Raw genomic sequence first — 21,535 nt, 5'->3', positions numbered from 1 at the left:
AGCAGAGCTGGTCTATTTGCAGGTGGAAACACAGCACAAGATTATGCTCCTTGAGGAACCCTACTGAAATAATTCTATATTTTTTTCTATCACAACATGTGTGTGTGTGTGTGCATGTGTGTGCATACATAGAAAATGTCAAGTTGGGTTGCCAAAAAAATCTAGCAGCTTAACTCAGTGGTGACTAATGCTTCTATGGTATGTATATCAGAGTTGTAATATCTAAATGGCAGGAAAACATTGATTTGTATAATTGTCATGTAAGTCCTGGAGAAATTTTCTTGCTATGATACACATTTTAATGCTTTACAAGGTAAGTATTCAGAACTACATTTGCTTCTTATGCTTGTAAAGAATAAGCAAATGATGTATGGAGCTGAAGATCAGCCTCCAGCTGAAATATAATAGGCACTAAATACACAAATGTCAAATTAACAAATAAATAAACATTGGTGCAAGTAATCTACAGAGAACAATGTATTTAAAAGTTGTATGCATTGGATAGGGTAAAAAAAAAAAAAAAAAAAAACAACCAAGGGGCAGGCCTTATAGGCTGAGATGAAAGGGAAGAGGCCATTTACTACTCTAAACTTTTATAAATTTTGGGCAACATATAGCTACAAAAATCTTAAAATATAAATGTCCAAGATTAAAAGGAAGGGAAGAAGGGAAGTCATCAAGTATAGGAAATGAGGAAGAAATGAAAAGTCAGAAGAAGTAAGCAGGATTAGGTGACTCACGGGGGTCATGAACTCTCTAATGGATTTTAATGTCCACATGAATTCAACAGATATGCCTTAAGCCTATTCAAGGTGAGGAGCCATAGCTGATCCCACTTCATAAAGCCTAGAATTTAAAAGGGTTACTATGTCTATGAAAAGGGGATAGAAAAACTTTACTCATAAACCCCAACCTGTACCACTTAGGTGAGGGGGTCCAAATGTACACAAGTGGGGAAGGAACCCTAATCCAAGGAAAAAAAATTGGTGTGGGAAACCCATAGGGCCTTGGTTGAGAACAACATGAAACTACTCTGCTAGGGGCACTTGTGCTATTCAGGGCACAAAATGAAATAAAAAATGCAAAAATAAAAAATTATAAATCACTCAAGGAACCAAATCACTATGAGAGCCAGTGTATGAACAAAACAAGAACTAGTACTTTGAGAACTGAGAAGAGTAAAACAATCTAAAAGAGAGTATCAAATAATTATGCTGAAAATTATTTTTTAAAAACCACATGAAAGGGCTTCCCTGGTGGCGCAGTGGTTGAGAGTCCGCCTGCCGATGCAGGGGACATGGGTTTGTGCCCTGGTTTGGGAGGGTCCCACATGCCGCGGAGCGGCTGGGCCCGTGAGCCATGGCCACTGAGCCTGCGTGTCTGGAGCCTGTGCTCCGCAACGGGAGAAGCCACAACAGTGAGAGGCCCGTGTACCGCAAAAAAAAAAGCACACACACACACATGAAAGAAAGAACAGTATGTAGAAAGAGCAGGTGGACTTGGAAAGGAACCAAAAGAATTCCTAGAAATAAAAAATACAACCACTAAAATAAACATTGGTTAAACAACAGATTAGGCACCAAGAGGGATTTAATGGTTGAGTGAGATGGTCCAACATACGTTTAACAGGAGAGATTAGAGAGAAGAGGGAAGAGCAATATTCAAAGAGGAAATGGCTGAAGAGTTTTCTAAAACTGAAAGATAGAAATTCCTAGTTTCAAGAACCATAACAAATCCTAAGAGGGATAAAGAAATACAGAATATACACATTGTCTTTGATGTTTTGCAGTTTCAGGAGAAAAAAAAAATCTTAAAAGTAGCCAGAGTAAAAGAGATTATCTACCAAGGAATGACAATTATACTGACAGCTAACTTCCTATCAACAATGAAACTCAAAGACAGTGGATTATACATTAAAAGTCCTAAGAAAACAATAAGTACCACAATAGAAGTGCATGCTTGATGAATCTATCTTTCATGAATAAAGGTGAAATAAAGTCATTTTCAGACAAATGGAAAAAGAATTTACTACCAACAAACTATCATTAAAACAGCTTCTAATAGATGTAATTTAGGAGGAAAAAAATTGATCCCAGAGGTGGCTGTGAAGAACAGTAGAAGAGGGAATGGTGTGCAAAGAAACTATAAATAAGTGGTTAAATCTAAACAAACTATTAATATAGAGAATAATATTTTATGGAGTATATTAAAAATTCATATTATAAAAGATAAAAGTCTGGCCACAACTAGATCTCTGCAATGCATGAGCTATAATAATAAGGTAATAGTAATAATACCAAATGCATAATGCTTATTATAGGTTAGGCATGATATAAGCACTCCTTTATTTATATACATTTATATGTTAAATATGTCTCATATAAGTATATATATGTTTTATGTATAAGCATATATCTATATACCTAATTCATATATATATACACATTACTTATATTTATATAAAAGATATATACATATTGGGCTTCCCTGGTGGCACAGTGGTTGAGAGTCCGCCTGCCAATGCAGGGGACATGGGTTCGTGCCCCGGTCCGGGAAGATCCCACATGCCGCAGAGCGGCTGGGCCCGTGAGCCGTGGCCGCTGAGCCTGCGCGTCTGGAGCCTGTGCTCCGCAACGGGAGAGGCCACAACAGTGAGAGGCCTGCGTACCGAAAAAAAAAAAAAGAAAAAAGAAAGATATATACATATATATATACACACACATATATACTTCTGTTGTACTTAGGCTTATTTAACAATTCTATGAGCTATGCATTATTATTTTATTTTACAGACAGGTAAACTGAGGTCAAGAGATGTTAAGTAATTTGTCCAAAGTCACACAGTCATTGACAGATCTGGGATTCAAACTAGTAATGTAGCTTACAACCGTTAACAAAGGATCAATGTCCAGAATAAAGAAATAACTCCTGAAAATCAATGAGGAAAGGAATAGAAGTTAGGCAAAGAACATTGAACTGGCTATTCACAGAAGACATCTGAATGGCCTGTAAACATACAAAAATGTGCAACATCATTATCTATTTTGGAAAGACAAAACACATTGGTCAGATTAGCAAAAAAAAAAAAATCTACTAAAACCTGGTGTTGGGAGAACGTGGAGAATTACAACTCCTATAATATGGAAATTCATGTTGGAAGCACTACTCTGGAGAGCAGCTGGATGATACCTGGTAGAGCTGAAGATATGCAGCCTGTGATCCCGCCACTCCACACGTGGGCTACAACCTTGGGGGACTGTGCGTGCATACTTAGTATAGGCAAGGTGCTCATCACAGCCTGGGCCACACTGGAGAAAACATGGAAACGTTAGTTCTTAGGAGGATGGATCAACAAACTGTGGTATATTCATTTAACAGGATTCTATTCTGCATTAAACTGGGTGAATTAAGGTATAATCAGGGATAAATCTAGAAAAGAAAATACTGAGTGTAAAAAGTTGTGTGAAAATACGGAGAGTATGATATTTGGTATATGCAACTATAACAATACTATATAGTTGACCCTTGAACAACATGGGTTTGAACTGTGAGGGTCCACTTATACATGGATTTTTTCAACAGTAAATACTACAGCACTACATGACCCGCAGTTGGTTGAATCTGAGGATGGCAAATTGTGGATACAGAGGAACCACATAAGTTATATGCAGATTTTGGATTTTTTGACTGCACGATGGTCGTGACCCCAACCCCTGCATTGTTCAAGGGTCAACTGTGTTTAGAGAAAGACATATGTATAGTACAAATGTAAGACATTGTGGGAAGGATTCACAGCAACTGCAGCTTAATGGGGAAAAGAGTGAGTATATTGGGTTTGGAGAGGAGCACAAAAAGGGGCTTCCACTCCACCTGTAATTTTTAATTAAAAAAAAATCTGGCAGAATGTTAACATTTGTTAGATCTGAGTGTGGGGACGTGGCGTTTTATTATGTTCATCTCTGAAATTTTTCTCTATATTTGAAATGTTTCATTAAAAATAAACTGCTCAAAACTAACACAACATTGTAAAGCAATTATACTCAAAGATGCTAAAAAAATAAAATAAACTGCTCATTTAGTTTTGAATTTTAAAATGACATCTTGCTACACATCTGCAAAACAGTATTAAAAGCCCTTGCCTACTGAGACATCTATAAGGATAAATCCTAAAGCATTGTTCCTAGAATAAGAATATTCTCCTAACACAATTTTAATGCCTCAGAAACACTTTGTGTTCTTTAATCTGCGGTCGCACCTGATGTCTGAGAGTCAAAAACCTCCAGAAGGCTTCAGAAGCAGTGGTTGAAAGATGTAATCCCATTGGCACCACGGTTCCTCTGGCATCACATTATATGGTTTACTATATGCCAGGCACTGTGTAAGTGCTTTACACATCTTAATTCATTTATTCTTCCCTAGAACCCTATCAGAGAGATAGATAGGTTTATTATTTCCACTTTATAAATTATTTTCACTTGATAATTGAGGCATGGGCAGATTAAGTAACCCAAGGAAACACAACTATTGAACAGTAAACTCAAACCCAGTTAGTCTGGCTCCAAAGCACAGTTCTTAACCACTCACTGGACTAAAGGCTGTGTGTGGTCTGGGTGAATTGATCTTGTACCCTCCTTAGTCTTCCATCCAACTACCTTCTTCTTCCATCCATCACCCATGACATTCTCTCCTACTTTCTCATAATATCCTCTCTTCTTCCATTAAGCATAGGAAATGTGGGGAAAAAGGGCCAAATTAATGGTTTTGGAGGGGAATACTTAAGATCTGAAGTTGTCTATCGATGGCCAATGAAATGTCATACTTAGTTCATTTCTAGGTGGCCTTGATGGTGGTATAACGTTCATTTGGTGGAATATCTGTGTGATCATCCAGCCATTGGCTATACATTGTTTTGTACTGAAAAATAGTGCTAGAAGTTAGTTATATTTGGTGTCAACAACACATATCTTTTGAAGGTGTATGTATTAGCAATTTTCCTAAGCACCAGTTTAAGAGACAGTGTGACAAAGAGAGTAGTTTACATTTATATTTTAAACTTGTGGTTTTAATTCATTGCCTAATGTTCAAAAAATGAACTGAAGCCTGGCTGATTATATAATTTTAATATTTGAAAAAAATGTATCCAGAAATTAACAACGTAATACAATATACATTTGTACAAAAAAGAGGGACTGTTAAAACTTCTGATCATACAGACAAAAATATGACTAATTAAGGAAAGATTAAAAAAGGACAGGACATTTTGTAAATACTGATAAATACTGTGCAATGCTTTAATTTACTGTGGCAGATACAAAAATCAAGAATTCATTAACAGATTATATATAAAAAAAGCAACTATATGAATTTTCTAGCTGTTTAAATTAACGAAATGTAACAGTAGTGGTTCTTTTAAAAAATGAGGTATTAATTACACTGTAAACCAAAACCAGAGCATAAATAAATAAAGGCAATGTGCAATTTAGTGATAAATTTCAACAACAGACAACAAAAATTTTCCAGTTATTTATGGACTCCGTCATTTAAAAATTTGGTTTGCTTGTGTACTTCTTATTTAAAAATGACATAGCTATTGATATACAAGCACATCATTAAACATGCAGACCAAACCAACACAATTTTTCCGTCTCTACCAAATAAAAACTTTGTTTACATTTTATTTAAAACACTTAAATCTGGTTTCTTACACGTGATTCTTTTGTGCTTATTAGTTAGTAGTAACCTATGTTAAACATCTTACTTTCTAGTTCAAGCAGTGTAAGAGAGAAGCAGTTTTATTTGCATATGGATTAAAAACAGAGCAAACAAAACAAAACCAACGTGCCTTTAAATCTTAGGTGTTCCAAAAATTGTAAGAAGAAAAATCCTTTAAATAGTATGTCCAAGTGGAAAAGCGGAGTCACTTCTGTCTCAAGAGAATAGTAAACTAACTCCTTTTCCTCTAAGATTCACAAGTTGGCTTCAGAAATGCAGAACAAGCTGATTAGTTCCTCCACCCTAAAGAATTCTGCTGGTGGGGTGTAGGAAGCATAGTAATAAGATAGTAGTGTAACTCAGAAAAGATTTTGGGAAAGTATTATTTGCCTGTGAACCATGTGCTGGTACTAAGTGCTGGCTTCATTATTATTGCAAATATATATTTAGAGTTTTCTGAAGGAAAGCTATCAAAGTATAATAGAGAATTCTTGATTTGGAAATATCTATAACATGCTAATAAAACTGCTTCATTTGCTGTAAATTAAAAAGAAAACCATTTACTGTCTGACTTAAAAAATGCAGTTTCTTTTTACATGCTACTTTATTAAGAAACTCCAAAAAGGGTACTTTTGAATTTGCTATATTCAGAATCCAGTGGAAAACAAACATTTTGGCCAAAATGTTGAACTTTATTTTTACACCAAGCTACGTCATTTTGACACAAATATTATTGTATTCACTTTTGTCAAATATCTTATCCTACTTTTCCCCCAAAATTAGTGTTTCAGTACAACTGGTGATCAAAAAATATTAGAAATAAGTCTTGTACCTCAATCAAAGTATATATAAAAACAGCTCTCTTTTTTTGTGCTTGTAATTGACTTAATTTATCAGTGATTAGTCAGTTCTATTTCCTTTCTATATAATATTCTGACCCTTAAGAAGAAATGATTATACAAATATTACAGAGTACTCAAAGTAACTAGCTTACTGCGCATATGCATGCAGACTAACAATATGTAAAAGAATATAACCTTGAATACAGTTAGTCTGAAAATAGTTACACTCTTGTACAATCATCTTTATTGATTTGTAAAAGCTGTATACACATCTAAAACCCTGAATTTACTTTGTAAAAATAAATCTTTTAGCAATAAATGGCACTATCAAAATCCCATTATTCTCAGGCTATTATGTAGTTATTTACATGCTTTTCAGCAACGGTTGAAAAGAATCTAGAGGACCAAAGCCAGTATATCAAAAACCCCTGTAAATTGCATTTGCAATTATACTGTTGTTTAACCGCTATATGAAAATATGGCTACATGCCTTACATTAATGATAATGTAGCTGTTGTCTGTGTTGCTACCGTGTGCTAGCAGCACCCAGGGTGCCACTGGTCTCCACTCTGTCATCTGTGCATATTCTTCACTGCACGATGCTTTCCCAGTGGAACACCTGTGACAAACTACTTATGGAGAATGATAAAGTGCTATAAAAAAGAGGGACTGGACCCACACCTGTCTCTGCCATCTGGTCTTTTTCTCACTCAAGCAGTGTTGTGTCTTTAGAAAACCATGCCTCTACTGAACATACTTCATATTTGATTTTTAAAAAATCAGTATTTTAAAGTTGGTGAGCTTTGTCAAGGTGTTTTGAGACAGAAACATGAAAAGGTTAAAGGCACAGTAAGAGGGAAGTGAATGCTACATATAAAATATATTTCAAGTCTTCTAGGTTACTCAAGTCCAAAACCCTCTGAATTTGAAATTCCAATAATCAATTTCTGTTTCAGGTCCTTTTTGCTCTTGTAGGGGGGAAGGCAAAGTTGATTGAAGCAGGTGTGGGCCACAGGCAACCTAGAGAAAAAAAATTTTTTTAAAGATACCAAGTCCTAAAACAAACACAGAATGACTGGTAAGCAACTTTCAAAGTACCTTGATACACACATTCAAACCTATTTGACTACAATGAGATGACTCGTCCACTCCTTTACTGAACAAATATTTTTGGAGGACCTGCTATGTATTAGGCACCATTCTAGACACTGGGGCTGGGTTTGCCAACAAGACAATGTCACTGCTCTCACAAAACTTATATTCTACAGGCATTATTTTTGGAGTCAGACAAATCTGAAGTTGAATACCATCTCCTGCACTTTCTGGCTGTGAGACCTTGTTCAAGCGGCTTCATGTCTCCAAATCTCAGTTGCCTCATCACCATCATAAGGCAAACTATTTGAATGGGTGGGAAGATGAAAAGAGCTATCTACATAAAGCACCCAGCAGAATAGTGGATAATATAACTGTTACTACTTTTTTAGTCTTGATTGTCAAAAAATAATAAAAAGAACATTTCTGGGACACTTGATACCCATGCTTCTCATGTTGCTGCCCTCAAGGTACAAGCAACATTCATCCTCTGAATCTTTTTGTTCAGCTCTCCCAACCCTCTACTCGATGACACTGTTATCTTTATTCAAAATTCCTACAGATTTCTTAGACCCTTTCCCTCAGTCTTTAGGAACTCCACAGCATCAGAACAGCTGTCGGTGGTGGCGCTGAGAAAGGAAAGGACAGATTTCAGTTCTAATTTATGAAAGCAAGAACTGACAAAGCTCAAGGAATATATGGGGCAGGAGGAAAAAATGATTATAATCAAAGTAGTGTCTACTCAAATTAGCTTTAGAAATTACAAGGAGATTGGGAAAAGAAGTAAGTAGATTAGCATTAACCCATCAACACTACAGAAAATAATTTAAAGCCATCATCGGCATCACTTTCATATGCAAAGAGCACCAGATAAAGAAAAAAAGACTAGCACTAGAGGTATTCCAGCACAAGAACTAATTATAATAGTTTAAAAAGTCACCGTACTATTTTAAATAAAAAACACCTTTAAGTAAAAATGAAGGTTAGACAGTCTACTATGAAAAGCAAGCTAGATTCTGGAAGCAACTACAAAGCAGTTGACTTAGCAAAGTAAAAAGTTGATGCACAGGAATTATTATCAGTTTGTATTGGTAGTTCTCAAAATTCATACAGAACCTTAAGCCATAGTCTCTCTTATTTCAAAGCCATGCTTACTCCCAAGATTTTTCTATGAAAACAACTTCAGAATCAAAGAATCCTCTAATTCCAAACATATTATTATTAGCAAAACCTACAGATTAAAAAAATTACAATATGGAAATTTACCAGTTAGTAGAAGTTTCATTCTTTGAGATTTTAAAGTTCAAATCAGCCATTCCTCCTACAGGTACTCTGTCACTTCCTGTGGTAAAATGTAGCAACTTCTTTTGAAGATCAAGAGGAAATCCAAGCACAACATCCCAAAAGTATCTAGAGAACACCAAAGGATATTTATATAAAATGTCTTGACAAAAACCCTGCAGATCAGAATAAAGTAATATAAAGTAAGCTCTAGGGAAACAACTTCCCTTAAAGGTACATAATATGCTTAATGTGAAATTGAGGAATGACAGGCTTCTAATATAAATTAGATTTTTGACTAACATCATTATAAAAATAGTCCAACAGCAGAGAGAACAAAAGCCGTTTTTCTCCTATATAATTTTCCTTATTTTTCAACACAGTGCTATTAAAAGGCTATTTATAAGCATGGCATCCCTGCAATTCTAGAACCAAAGTAATTTTTTTTAAAAAAGTCAAATCTCTATACTTTTGTAGAAACTTACTTATATTACTTTCTCCTAAGGAGACTGCTAAGTGCTTTCATATTTAATATTCTCACATTATTTTCAAGAGATAAAAGAAAGCAGTGTGGGCTGTACAGTATTTCAGCTGACTTAACTTGATTCAAAGATTGTAAGTTATGCAAATAAACGAACCACATTCTCTTTCATTCCCTCTTCAGCACCCTCACTCTCAGAAGTAAAAAAGCTCACCGTATAGTCAGGTCGGTTTTCACATAGCCATCATACTGAGTACTTCTCTGCAGGGCGTGCATATCCAGTTCAGGACTTCCACAGACCAGAATTTCAACCTCTTCTGGACGAAGCAGCTGCCAATAATTATTTATCAAAAATGATAAGAAAAAGTGATGATTAAAAAAAGTGAAATTGGAACTATTTTCACTGAATCAAATAACAAAAATCATGACGTTCTTATAGTAAATCAAACCATTTTTGCTAAAGAAAAATCTCCATTTATATTTTTCCTACTAAGGTAAGGTATTTTTGCTTCTGAAAGTTTATAAATCTTGTCAAACTGTTAGGTTCCCCCTTTTGCAAATAATAGCAATTAGCAGTTTGCCAGAAAAATAAGCAGATGACTAAGCATAAATCCAAATTACAACTCTTCCCTGAAACCCAGCCTGAAACTCTTTCAATAGATGCTCTATCAATACTCCAGCATCTATTGACATGCCTGGTTCCAACATCCATAAAGCCTCTTGTGTACACTGTAGAGTTTGAGTAGTAGGTTAGTCTGTCTTGTGTTGTTCACTTGTTTCTTTTCACTTACATAGGTTGTCTCCCACCTAAAGAGATTACAATTTTAAAAACAGAGACCTGCTATGCTATTTATTTATTTTCCCTCCCTCCACCCCTGCGTCACAGACAAAACTCAATTAGAAATCAACAGGTGCTCCATTTTCAAAGGTACTTTCAATAAACATGTGACAAAGATCACTCTAAAACAAGCTCTCTCCTATGCAACATAATTCACATTGAAGACCTTGCTCCCAACCCCCCTTATAAAACTGCCTGGAGGTGCAAATGTCTTGATGGAGTGTGCCCAGGGGAGCAGTGTTGAAGAGAAAACTACGCTTTTATCTTATGACATTTCCAACATAGTGTTCTCAACAGCAACTGACCCATACTCACAAGGCTAAGAAAAAGTCAAACTAACTGGAGTCCACCATGACTCTGGTGACAAACTACATCCTGTGGTTAAAAGGCAACTCAAGAGTTGCTGGGGGGACCCCTGAAGAGTCAGGAAGCAGTTATAAACCTGTTACTTAAACAGTAAGAAGGTGTGGCTTCTGCCCTGGAGCTTATTGTTGACTATTTTCTGTGCTTTGCCCCACAGTATTAAAGACCTGGAGCCCTTGGGATCTCTTCATCCACTCTGCTTGAGGAAATTTTTTAAAGCCTTAAAAGCCATAGTATAAGACACAGTGTAAGGTGGAGTGGGGTGGGGAGGGAATGGAGTTGACTGTTTTTTTTTCCCTTTAGAAAATTAAGGCTAAAATGGGAGAACTATTTTTATTTCTAGCTCTGCCTCTAAAAACTAGAAAACTGACTAGGGACTCTGTTGTGAAGTGCCTGGTGCGAGTCCTCCCCACACGGCACCCTGTGAGCAAGTGAAACAAGACTAAGCACAAAGGAAAAGAAAAGAAGAAAAGAGTCTTCACAGGCTGGTAGTCGAAGAGGAAGCCAGAGAGTTTCCAAGTACATGTTGCTGCTGGCTTTGAAATGGAGGGGAGCATGTGAGAGAATCGGAGAGAGCTGGGAGTCACCCCATCCAAGTCTTCAAGGAAATGGGAACTTTAGTCCACAAACACAAGGGACTGAATTCTGCCATCAATCTAAATGAGCTTGGAGGTTTGTATCCAGGCTGTGAGGGAAGAGGACAATACAAGTTGATGATCAATGATTTGTCTATAGACTTCAAGCCATATCTGTGGAACTCTTTATAACCATGCGGCTGACAGGGTCTTGGTGCTCCGGCCGGGTTTCAGGCCTGAGTCTCTGAGGTGGGAGAGCCAAGCTCAGGACACTCATCCACCAAAGACCTCCCGGCTCCATGTAATATCAAATGGCAAAAGCTCTCCCAGAGATCTCCATCTCAGTGCTAAGAAACAGCTCCACTCAACGACCAGCAAGCTACAGTGCTGGACACCCTATGCCAAACAACTATCAAGACAGGAACACAACCCCACCCATTAGCAGAGAGGCTGCCTAAAATCATAATAAAGTCACAGACACCCCAAAACACACCACCGGACGCGGTCCTGCCAACCAGAAAGAAGATCCAGCCTCATCCACCAGAACACAGGCACCAGCTCCCTCCACCAGAAAGCCTACATAACCCGCTGAACCAACCTCAGCCACTGGGGGCAGACACCAAAAACAATGGGAACTACGAATGTGCAGCCTGCGAAAAGGAGATGCCAAACACAGGAAGTTAAGCAAAATGAGAAGACAGAGAAATACACAGCAGATGAAGGAGAAAGGTAAAAACCCACCAGAAGAGGGTTTAAATGAAGAGGAAATAGGCAGTCTACCTGAAAAAGAATTCAGAGTAATGCTAGTAAAGATGATCCAAAATCTTGGAAACAGAATGGAGAAAATACAAGAAATGTTTAACAAGGACCTAGAAGAACTAAAAAGCAAACAAACAATGATGAACAACACAATATATGAAATTACAAATTCTCTAGAAGGAAGCAACAGGAGAATAACTGAGGCAGAAGAATGAATAAGTGACCTGGAAGATAAAATAGTGGAAGTAACTACTACAGAGCAGAATAAAGAAAAAAGAATGAAAAGAATTGAGGACAGTCTCAGAGACCTCTGGGACAACATTAAACACACCAACATTTGAATTATAGAGGCCCCAGAAGAAGAAGAGAAAAAGACAGGATCTGAGAAACTATTTGAAGAGATTATAGTTGAAAACTTCCTTAACATGGGAAAGGAAATAGTCAATCAAATCCAGGAAGAGCAAAAAGTTCCATACAGGATAAATCCAAGGAGAAACATGCCAAGACATATATTAATCAAACTAACAAAAATTAAATACAAAGAAAAATATTAAAAGCAGCAAGGGAAAAGCAACAAATAACATACAAGGAAATCCCGATAAGGTTAACAGCTGATCGATCAGCAGAAACTCTGCAAGCCAGAAGGGAGGTGCAGGACATATTTAAAGTGATGAAAGGGAAAAACCTACAACCAAGATTACTCTACCCAGTAAGGATCTCATTCAGATTTGACAGAGAAATTAAAACCTTTACAGACAAGCAACAGATAAGAGAATTCAGCACCACCAAAGCAGCTTTACAACAAATGCTAAAGGAACTTCTCTAGGCAAGAAACACAACAGAAGGAAAAAGACCTACAATAACAAACCCAAAACAATTAAGAAAATGGGAATAGGAACATACATATCGATAATTACCTTAAATGTAAATGGATTAAATGCTCCAACCAAAAGACATAGACTTGGCTGAATGGATACAAAAACAAGACCTGTATATATGCTGTCTACAAGAGACCCACTTCACACCTAGGGACACGTACAGACTGAAAGTGAGGGGATGGAAAAAGATATTCCATGCAAATGGAAATCAAATGAAAGCTGGAGTAGCAATTCTCATATCAGACAAAATAGACATTAAAATAAAGACTATTACAAGAGACAAAGAAGGACACTAAATAATGATCAAGGGATGAATCCAAGGAGAAGATATAACACTTGTAAATATTTATGCACCCAACATAGGAGCACCTCAATACATAAGGCAAATACTAACAGCCATAACAGGGGAAATCGACAGTAACACAATAATAGAAGAGAACTTTAACACACCACTTTCACAATGGACAGATCATCCAGAGTGAAAATAAATAAGGAAACACAAGCTTTAAATGATACATTAAACAAGATGGACTTAATTGATATAGTACATTCCATTCAAAAACAACAGAATACACTTTCTTCTCAAGTGCTTATGGAACATTCTCCAGGATAGATCAGATCTTGGGTCACAAATCAAGCTTTGGTAAATTTAAGAAAATTGAAATCGTATCAAGTATCTTTTCTGACCACAATGCTAACTATGTCAATTACAGGAAAAAAAACTGTAAAAAATACAAACACATGGAGGCTAAACAATACACTACTAAATAACCAAGAGATCACTGAAGAAATCAAAGAGGAAATCAAAAAATACCTAGAAACAAATGACAATGAAAACACGATGACCCAAAACATATGGGATGCAGCAAAAGCAGTTCTAAGAGGGAAATTTATAGCAATACAACCCTACTTCAAGAAACAAGAAACATCTCATAAAACAACCTAACCTTACACCTAAAGCAATTAGAGAAAGAAGAACAAAAAAAAATCCCAAAGTTAGCAGAAGGAAAGAAATCATAAAGGTCAGATCAGAAATAAATGAAAAAGAAATGAAGGAAATGATAGCAAAGATCAATAAAACTAAAAGCTGGTTCTTTGAGAAGATAAACAAAATTGATAAACCATTAGCCAGACACATCAAGAAAAAAAGGAAGAAGACTCAAATCAATAGAATTAGAAATGAAAAAGGAGAAGTAACAACTGACACTGCAGAAATAAAAGGATCATAAGAGATTACTACAAGCAACTATATGCCAATAAAATGGACAACCTGGAAGAAATGGACAAATTCTTAGAAAAGCACAACCTTCCAAGACTGAACCAGGAAGAAATAGAAAATATGAACAGAGCAATCACAAGCACTGAAATTGAAACTGTGATTAAAAATCTTCCAACAAACAAAAGCCCAGGACCAGATGGCTTCACAGGTGAATTCTATCAAACATTTAGAGAAGAGCTAACACCTATCCCTCTCAAACTCTTCCAAAATATGGCAGAGGGAGGAACACTCCCAAACTCATACTACGAGGCCATCATCACCTTGATACCAAAACCAGACAAAGATGTCACAAAAAAAGAAAACTACAGGCCAGTATGACTGATGAACATAGATGCAAAAATCCTCAACAAAATACTAGCAAACAGAATCCAACAGCACATTGATAGGATCATACATCATGATCAAGTGGGGTGTATTCCAGGAATGCAAGGATTCTTCAATATATGCAAATCAATCAATGTGATAAACCGTATTAACAAATTGAAGGACAAAAACCATATGATCATCTCAATAGATGCAGAAAAAGCTTTCAACAAAATTCAACACCTCTTTTTTTTTTTTACATTGCAAAATACTTCATGCATTGATTTATTTGAACAGCTTTATGGAGATATAAAGCACATACTTTAGAAGGCATCCTTTAAGTGTACATTTTAATGGTTTCAGTATATTTGCAAATACACACAATTATCACCACAATTTGTGACGATTTTTGTTACTTCAAAAAGAAACTCATCTGCCCTTTAGCTATAATTGCTAATTTTCTTATCCTCCTCCTCCAATCTCCCAGCCTATAAAACCACTACTCTACTTTCTATTTCCATATTCTGCTCTTTCATATTAAAAGAATTATACATGGCCTTTTAAGGACTTCATTCACTCAGCATAATTTCTTCAAGAGACAACTATGTGTGAATATTTCCTTTGTTTTATGTCAGAATAATATTCTACTGATTGGATAAAACATGTTGTTTATCTATTCACCTGTTAATGGACATTTGGATGTTTCTCCCTTTTGCTTACTATGAATCACATTACTATAAAATTCATATATAAGTTTTGATCAAACATGTGTTTTCATTTTCTTGAGCATGTACCTAGGTGGGACTGATGGGCCATATGATAATTCTAGGTTTAATATTTGAGGATCTCCCAGACCTTTATCCAGAGCAGCTTTGCCATTTTATCTTCATTCCACTCCATTTGAGAGTTCAAATTTCTCCGTGTATCCTTGATAAAACTTATTGCCTCTTTTTTTTTTTTTTTTTGCGGTACGCAGGCCTCCCACTGCTGTGGCCTCTCCCATTGCGAAGCACAGGCTCCGGACGCGCAGGCTCAGCGGCCATGGCTCACGGGCCCAGCCGCTCCACGGCATGTGGGATCTTCCTGGACCGGGGCATGAACCTGTGTCCCCTGCATCGGCAGGCGGACTCTCAGCCACCAGGCAAGCCCCTGCCTCACTTTTTGATTATAGCCATCCTAATTGCTGTCAAGTGGAATCTCACTGTGGTTTTGATTTCCATCTCCTTGGTGACTAATGATACCCAGAATCTTTTCATATGCCCTTGAACATTTGTGTATTTTACTTGGAAAAATGTGTATTCAGATCCTGTGTCATATTTAAATCGACACCTCTTTATGATAAAAACCCTCCAGAAAGTAGGCATAGCGGGAACTTACCTCAACATAATAAAGGCCATATATGACAAACCCACAGCCAACATCATTCTCAATGGTGAAAAACTGAAATCATTTCCACTAAGATCAGGAACAAGACAAGGTTGCCCAATCTCACCACTATTATTCAACATAGTTTTGGAAGTTTTAGCCACAGCAATCAGGGAAGAAAAAGAAATAAAAGGATTCCAAATCGGAAAAGAAGATGTAAAACTGTCACTGTTTGCAGATGACACGATACTCTACATAGAGAATCCTAAAGACGCTACCAGAAAACTAGTAGAGCTAATCAATGAATTTGGTAAAGTAGCAGGATACAAAATTAATGCACAGAAATCTCTTGCATTCCTATACACTAATGATGAAAAATCTGAAAGAGAAATTAAGGAAACACTCCCATTTACCATTGCAACAAAAAGAATAAAATACCTAGGAATAAACCTACCTAAGGAGACAAAAGACCTGTATGCAGAAAACTATAAGACACTGATGAAAGAAATTAAACATGATACAAACAGATGGAGAGATATACCATGTTCTTGGATTGGAAGGATCAACATTGTGAAAATGACTATACTACCCAAAGCAATCTACAGATTCAGTGGAATCCCTATCAAACTACCAATGGCATTTTTTCACAGAACTAGAACAAAAAATTTCACAGTTTGTATGGAAACACAAAAGACCCCGAATAGCCAAAGTAATCTTGAGAAAGAAAAATGGAGCTGGAGGAATCAGGCTCCCTGACTTCAGACTATACTACAAAGCTACAGTAATCAATACAGTATGGTACTGGCACAAAAACAGAAACATAGATCAATGGAACAGGATAGAAAGACCAGAGATGCACCCACACATATATATCATGGAGAAAAGACAGCTTCTTCAATATGTTGTGCTGGGAAAACTGGACAGCTACATGTAAAAGAATGAAATTAGAACACTCCCTAACACCATACACAAAAATAAACTCAAAATGGATTAAAGACCTAAATGTAAGGCCAGACACTATAAAACTCTTAGAGGAAAACACAGACAGAACACTCTATGACATAAATCACAGCAAGATCCTTTTTTTTTTTTTTTTTTTTCCTTTTTGCGGTATGCGGGCCTCTCACTGTTGTGGCCTCTCCCGCTGCGGAGCACAGGCTCCGGATGCGCAGGCCCAGCGGCCATGGCTCACGGGCCCAGCCGCTCCGCGGCATATGGGATCCTCCCAGACCGGGGCACGAACCCGTATCCCCTGCATCGGCAGGCGGACTCTCAACCACTTGCGCCACCAGGGAGGCCCACAGCAAGATCCTTTTTGACCCACCTCCTACAGAAATGGAAATAAAAACAAAAATAAACAAATGGGACCTAATGAAACTTAAAAGCTTTTGCACAGTAAAGGAAACCATAAACAAGACCAAAAGACAACCCTCAGAATGGGAGAAAATGTTTGCAAATGAAGCAACTGACAAAGGATTAATCTCCAATATATACAAGCAGCTCATGCAGCTCAATATCAAAAAAACAAACAATCCAATCCAAAAATGGGCAGGAGACCTAAATAGAAATTTCTCCCAAGAAGATATACAGATTGCCAACAAACACATGAAACGTTGCTCAACATCACTAATCATTAGAGAAATGCAAGTCAAAATTACAGTGAAGTATCACCTCACACCAGTCAGAATGGCCATCATCAAAAAATTTATGAACAATAAATGCTGGAGAGGGTGTGGAGAAATGGGAACCCTTTTGCACTGTTGGTGGGAATGTAAATTGATACAGCCACTATGGAGAACAGTATGGAGGTTCCTTAAAAAACTAAAAATAGAACTACCATATGACCCAGCAATCCCACTACTGGGCATATACCCTGAGAAAACCGCAATTCAAAAAGAGTCATTTACCACAATGTTCATTGCAGCTCTATTTACAATAGTTAGGATATGGAAGCAACCTATGTGTCCATCAACAGATGAATGGATAAAGAAGATGTGGCACATATATACAATGGAAATTTAGCCATAAAACGAAATGAAATTGAATTATTTGTAGGGAGGTGGATGGACCTACAGACTGTCATACAGAGTGAAGTAAGTCAGAAAGAGAAAAACAAGTATCATATATTAACGCATATATATGGAATCTAAAGAAAGAAAAATGGTTCTGAAGAAACTAGAGGCAGGGCAGGAATAAAGACGCAGACGTAGAGAATGGACTTGAGGACATGGGGAGGGGGAAGGGTAAACTGGGACAAAGTGAGAGAGTGGCGTGGACATATATACACTACCAAACGTAAAATAGATAGCTAGTGGGAAGCAGCCGCATAGCACAGGGAGATCAGCTAGTTGCTTTGTGACCACCTAGAGGGGTGGGATAGGGAGGGTGGGAGGGAGATGCAAGAGGGAGGAGATATGGGGATATATGTATATGTGTAGCTGATTCACTTTGTTGTAAAGAACTAACACACCTTTGTAAAGCAATTATACTCCAATAAAGATGTTAAAAAATCTTTATTATTTTCCTCAAGACAAAAAAAAACCTAGAAAACATTTAAAAAAAATTTTAAAAGCCTATCTACTAAAATATTTAAGGGATTATTTGTCAATAACATAGTATTACAAAACCTAACTGAAAGCATGAAGTTTTAAACTCACCATTAGGGCATTTGAAGCACACACACTATGAAATCCATAATAAAATGCAGCAAACTGCTTATAGATGGATTTGTTGAGAAGAAAGTCAATATAAAGCTGTACATATTCTGGAAAACAATTTTATATCTGTTAAATAGTAAAAGTAAAGGGCAAACACTAATGCGCATTAATTAATAGTGTTTTAACTTACCTTTCCTATTTTGATTGGTAACTGGAATTTTATCACCACCTGGCTTTAAATTATAGGACTTAATTATTCCGAATTCTTCTTGAAACACCTGATGGGAGATTCCAACACAGCATATTTATTGGTATGGCTAATATATTAACAGACTTCAGTGAACAGGTTTGTAAAATTTAAAAGGAGACTTTTTCCCCCCTCTTCTAAATATACAAACTACAGAATGGCTAGGCTTTTGTGATATTTGTATTAAGAAGAGAGTCGTGTAAGTATTTTGGGGTAAAAAAGTAGGGTCTTAACCCTGTTGAATACAGTTAAATACTTTACTGATGTTAACAAAATTTGCGCGGGCATTTAGGGAAGAGCTCAGGTCTTTGGAGCCATGTGGATTACTATAATTTCCACCTCCTGATTATTGTCAGGGGAGTGGAAATGAGAGAGTTTTGGTCTGATCGATTAGCTTCTGCTTCTAACTTCTTGCATTGAAGTGACAGAAGAGGTTTGTTTTTAGAAGCTGAAAAGCTCTGAGAAAGTAACTGAGTCAAGGGCATAGGCCAGGTGCCTGGCAGAGTACCCTCACCCTTGCTGACGTTCTTTAAGCACTTTCCTTGACTGCTCACCTATATGTGTCTGCTTCTTTATCTCTACTTTATCAGGTTAAGATCCTTTAAGATAGGGGGTGGTATGTACTGATCAGTCCTTGTTCATCTTTTCTAATGATGGGTGTATGGTAACAAAGGGTATTTTTCACATATGAAATACCTGGTTAACAGAAAGCTATTTGCCCTTAAGGATACCTGAAATGTTGAATAGAAATCTTCTTCAACATTGCCTTCATATGATAGGAGTTCACTTAATCCATGGGCCAACTCCTATAAAGAGAAATCTGTTATCTGTGTTTTTATATCAAATAGTACTACCCAAAATAGTTAAGCAGATCTACTACAGTTCAGTTACATGTGAGATAAACTCAGACTTTGAAATAATGATAATATTTGATATATTTTTTTCCAGGGCACAAAATGCTGGTTAATGATTTCTACCATGTAAAAGGCTTGGAAAAATTTATTGGAAAAGGTCACATAAAGGAAAATACCCAGTTATACCCACAGAGGCATAATTCTGGGGTCTATTCTTATTCAGTGAGCTAAGAGTACAGTTTCCATCATAATTCACTGCTATCTGTAACATCACTGTTTATGAATTTGCAGTATTTCTCACTTTCAGTTTATATTCTTAAAAAAACTCTGTTAATGTTTTAGGATTCATCTTTTAAACATAAAAATACACGGTTCATACATGTTAAGTGGTTTTTACATTTCAGTTACAGTGCCTTCCTCTCCCAAGAACAACTTGAGAACACTGGAGGGAATATTTTCCTACATTGTAACTCATGATTTCCCTGAACAGAGATTGAAAAATAGAAAAACTAAGCCAGTATTTTAAAAAATTTCAGGTTTTATGAAAAAAAGTTTTAATTTATTTTAAATGTTAGTAGAAAATATAAGGAACAGCATGGTTAGAATGATCTTACACACTTTACATATTAAAATTTCCATTCCATTAAACTAAGAAATTTTAAAACAAATCTAGGCTGGCATAGGTCCCGATATGATTTTCATCATTTGTTTCAATTATTAATAAAATTATGGGGCTTCCCTGGTGGCGCAGTGGTTGAGAGTCCGCCTGCCAATGCAGGGGACACGGGTTCGTGCCCCGATCCCGGAAGATCCCACATGCCGCGGAGCGGCTGGGCCCGTGAGCCATGGCCGCTGAGCCTGTGGGTCCGGAGCCTGTGCTCCGCAACGGGAGAGGCCACAACAGTGAGAAGCCCGCGTATAGCAAAAAAAAAAAAAAAAAAAAAATTACGGATGCTGAAAATTATAATTCGGAGATTTGCAGTTTTTTAAACAATTCAAGGGACTAGTAGATGAATCTAATGGAAAGTATTTACCATCTTCTTTCAAAGATTAAATTTTTAATGATAAAATACAAAGTCAATTAGGTAGTAAAGTTATATACTCAGATCTGCTTTATTCAGGACTGTAGCGCCTTTTATTCCCAGGCTTTGTATTTTCAAAACCCAATTTCTGTTGATTTGTTGTTTATCTGTACTTAGACCCTTAACTGTAATATGTTATCTCTAAAATATTAATTACCCATATAGTTCAACATCTCTACAATTTTGTAAATGTAAAGTTGAGTGTGTGAAGATACAGACTACTGGTTTTACACACTGTTTGAATACCCTGTTATTATTTAATAGAGCATATTTGAGAGTGACTTAAGCAAAAAGAAAAGAGCTATTGCAGTTCCTGATTCAAGGTTACACTTAGCCTCTCCTCCATTCTCAACCAAAACCTTCAAGGGTAATTTTCACAAGGCTGTGTGGGGAAGATTTGGTTGCTGCTGCTGGACAGCTCTGATGCTTTGAGTCATGGATCCGTCTCTATAAAACCAATGGAGTTTTCATTTAACATGGTCATCGAAAAGCACTGGCCTATTAACACTATATTTATTGAAGGCTCCATCATTGAATATTTTGCTTACTTTCTGTATTTTTTGTCCTTGTTCACAGATACTGTGCTTAAATTAAGAAATGTATCACTATAGGTTTCTCTTTGCTTTCCTGTTTACTCTTCTTAAAACACATAGTGTACAAATACAAATGGTAAATAAAGTACTGAATAAAAAAGCACTTAAAACTTTTTTATAGATATATTTTACCATATATGAAATGGGAATTAGGTGTTAATTTTTAATAGATGCCATTAATAAATCGATAATCCATTTTTAAATTAAAAAAAATTCCCCACATTCCACTATCCTAACACGGCAGTTTTCTTGCTTCCTTTCAATCTTTATTCATGCATTCATAGAGACTCAGTTTTTTCTACAGTTGATCTCATAGTATATGCACAATCTTGAT

The 21,535-nt window shown here is 36.6% G+C and overlaps 1 protein-coding gene across 4 annotated transcripts in view; it reads right to left on the bottom strand.

The window, feature by feature from the left end:
* Window positions 1–5,213: 5,213 nt before the first annotated feature.
* Window positions 5,214–21,535, bottom strand: part of HECTD2 (HECT domain E3 ubiquitin protein ligase 2) — an 87,660-nt gene continuing 71,338 nt past the window's right edge. The window contains exons 16-21 of one of the 4 annotated variants that reach the window (XM_082639247.1): window positions 19,404–19,478; window positions 18,616–18,703; window positions 18,426–18,532; window positions 9,623–9,738; window positions 8,913–9,056; window positions 5,214–7,574 (exon numbers count right to left, since the gene is read on the bottom strand). In XM_082639247.1, the coding sequence (XP_082495373.1) occupies window positions 7,454–7,574; window positions 8,913–9,056; window positions 9,623–9,738; window positions 18,426–18,532; window positions 18,616–18,703; window positions 19,404–19,478 (651 nt within the window). In that variant the 3' untranslated portion in view covers window positions 5,214–7,453. Of the gene's footprint in view, window positions 7,575–8,912; window positions 9,057–9,622; window positions 9,739–9,880; window positions 10,216–11,196; window positions 11,295–18,425; window positions 18,533–18,615; window positions 18,704–19,403; window positions 19,479–21,535 lie in introns of those variants that run through there. The other 3 variants (XM_082639244.1, XM_082639245.1, XM_082639246.1) reach the window with 3 other exon arrangements.

This window comes from Mesoplodon mirus (assembly GCF_964341445.2).
Source record: "Mesoplodon mirus genome assembly, chromosome: 2".
Lineage (NCBI taxonomy): Eukaryota > Metazoa > Chordata > Mammalia > Artiodactyla > Ziphiidae > Mesoplodon > Mesoplodon mirus.
Note: the sequence above shows the minus strand (reverse complement) of the source record. Positions and strands in the feature narration are given on the sequence as shown.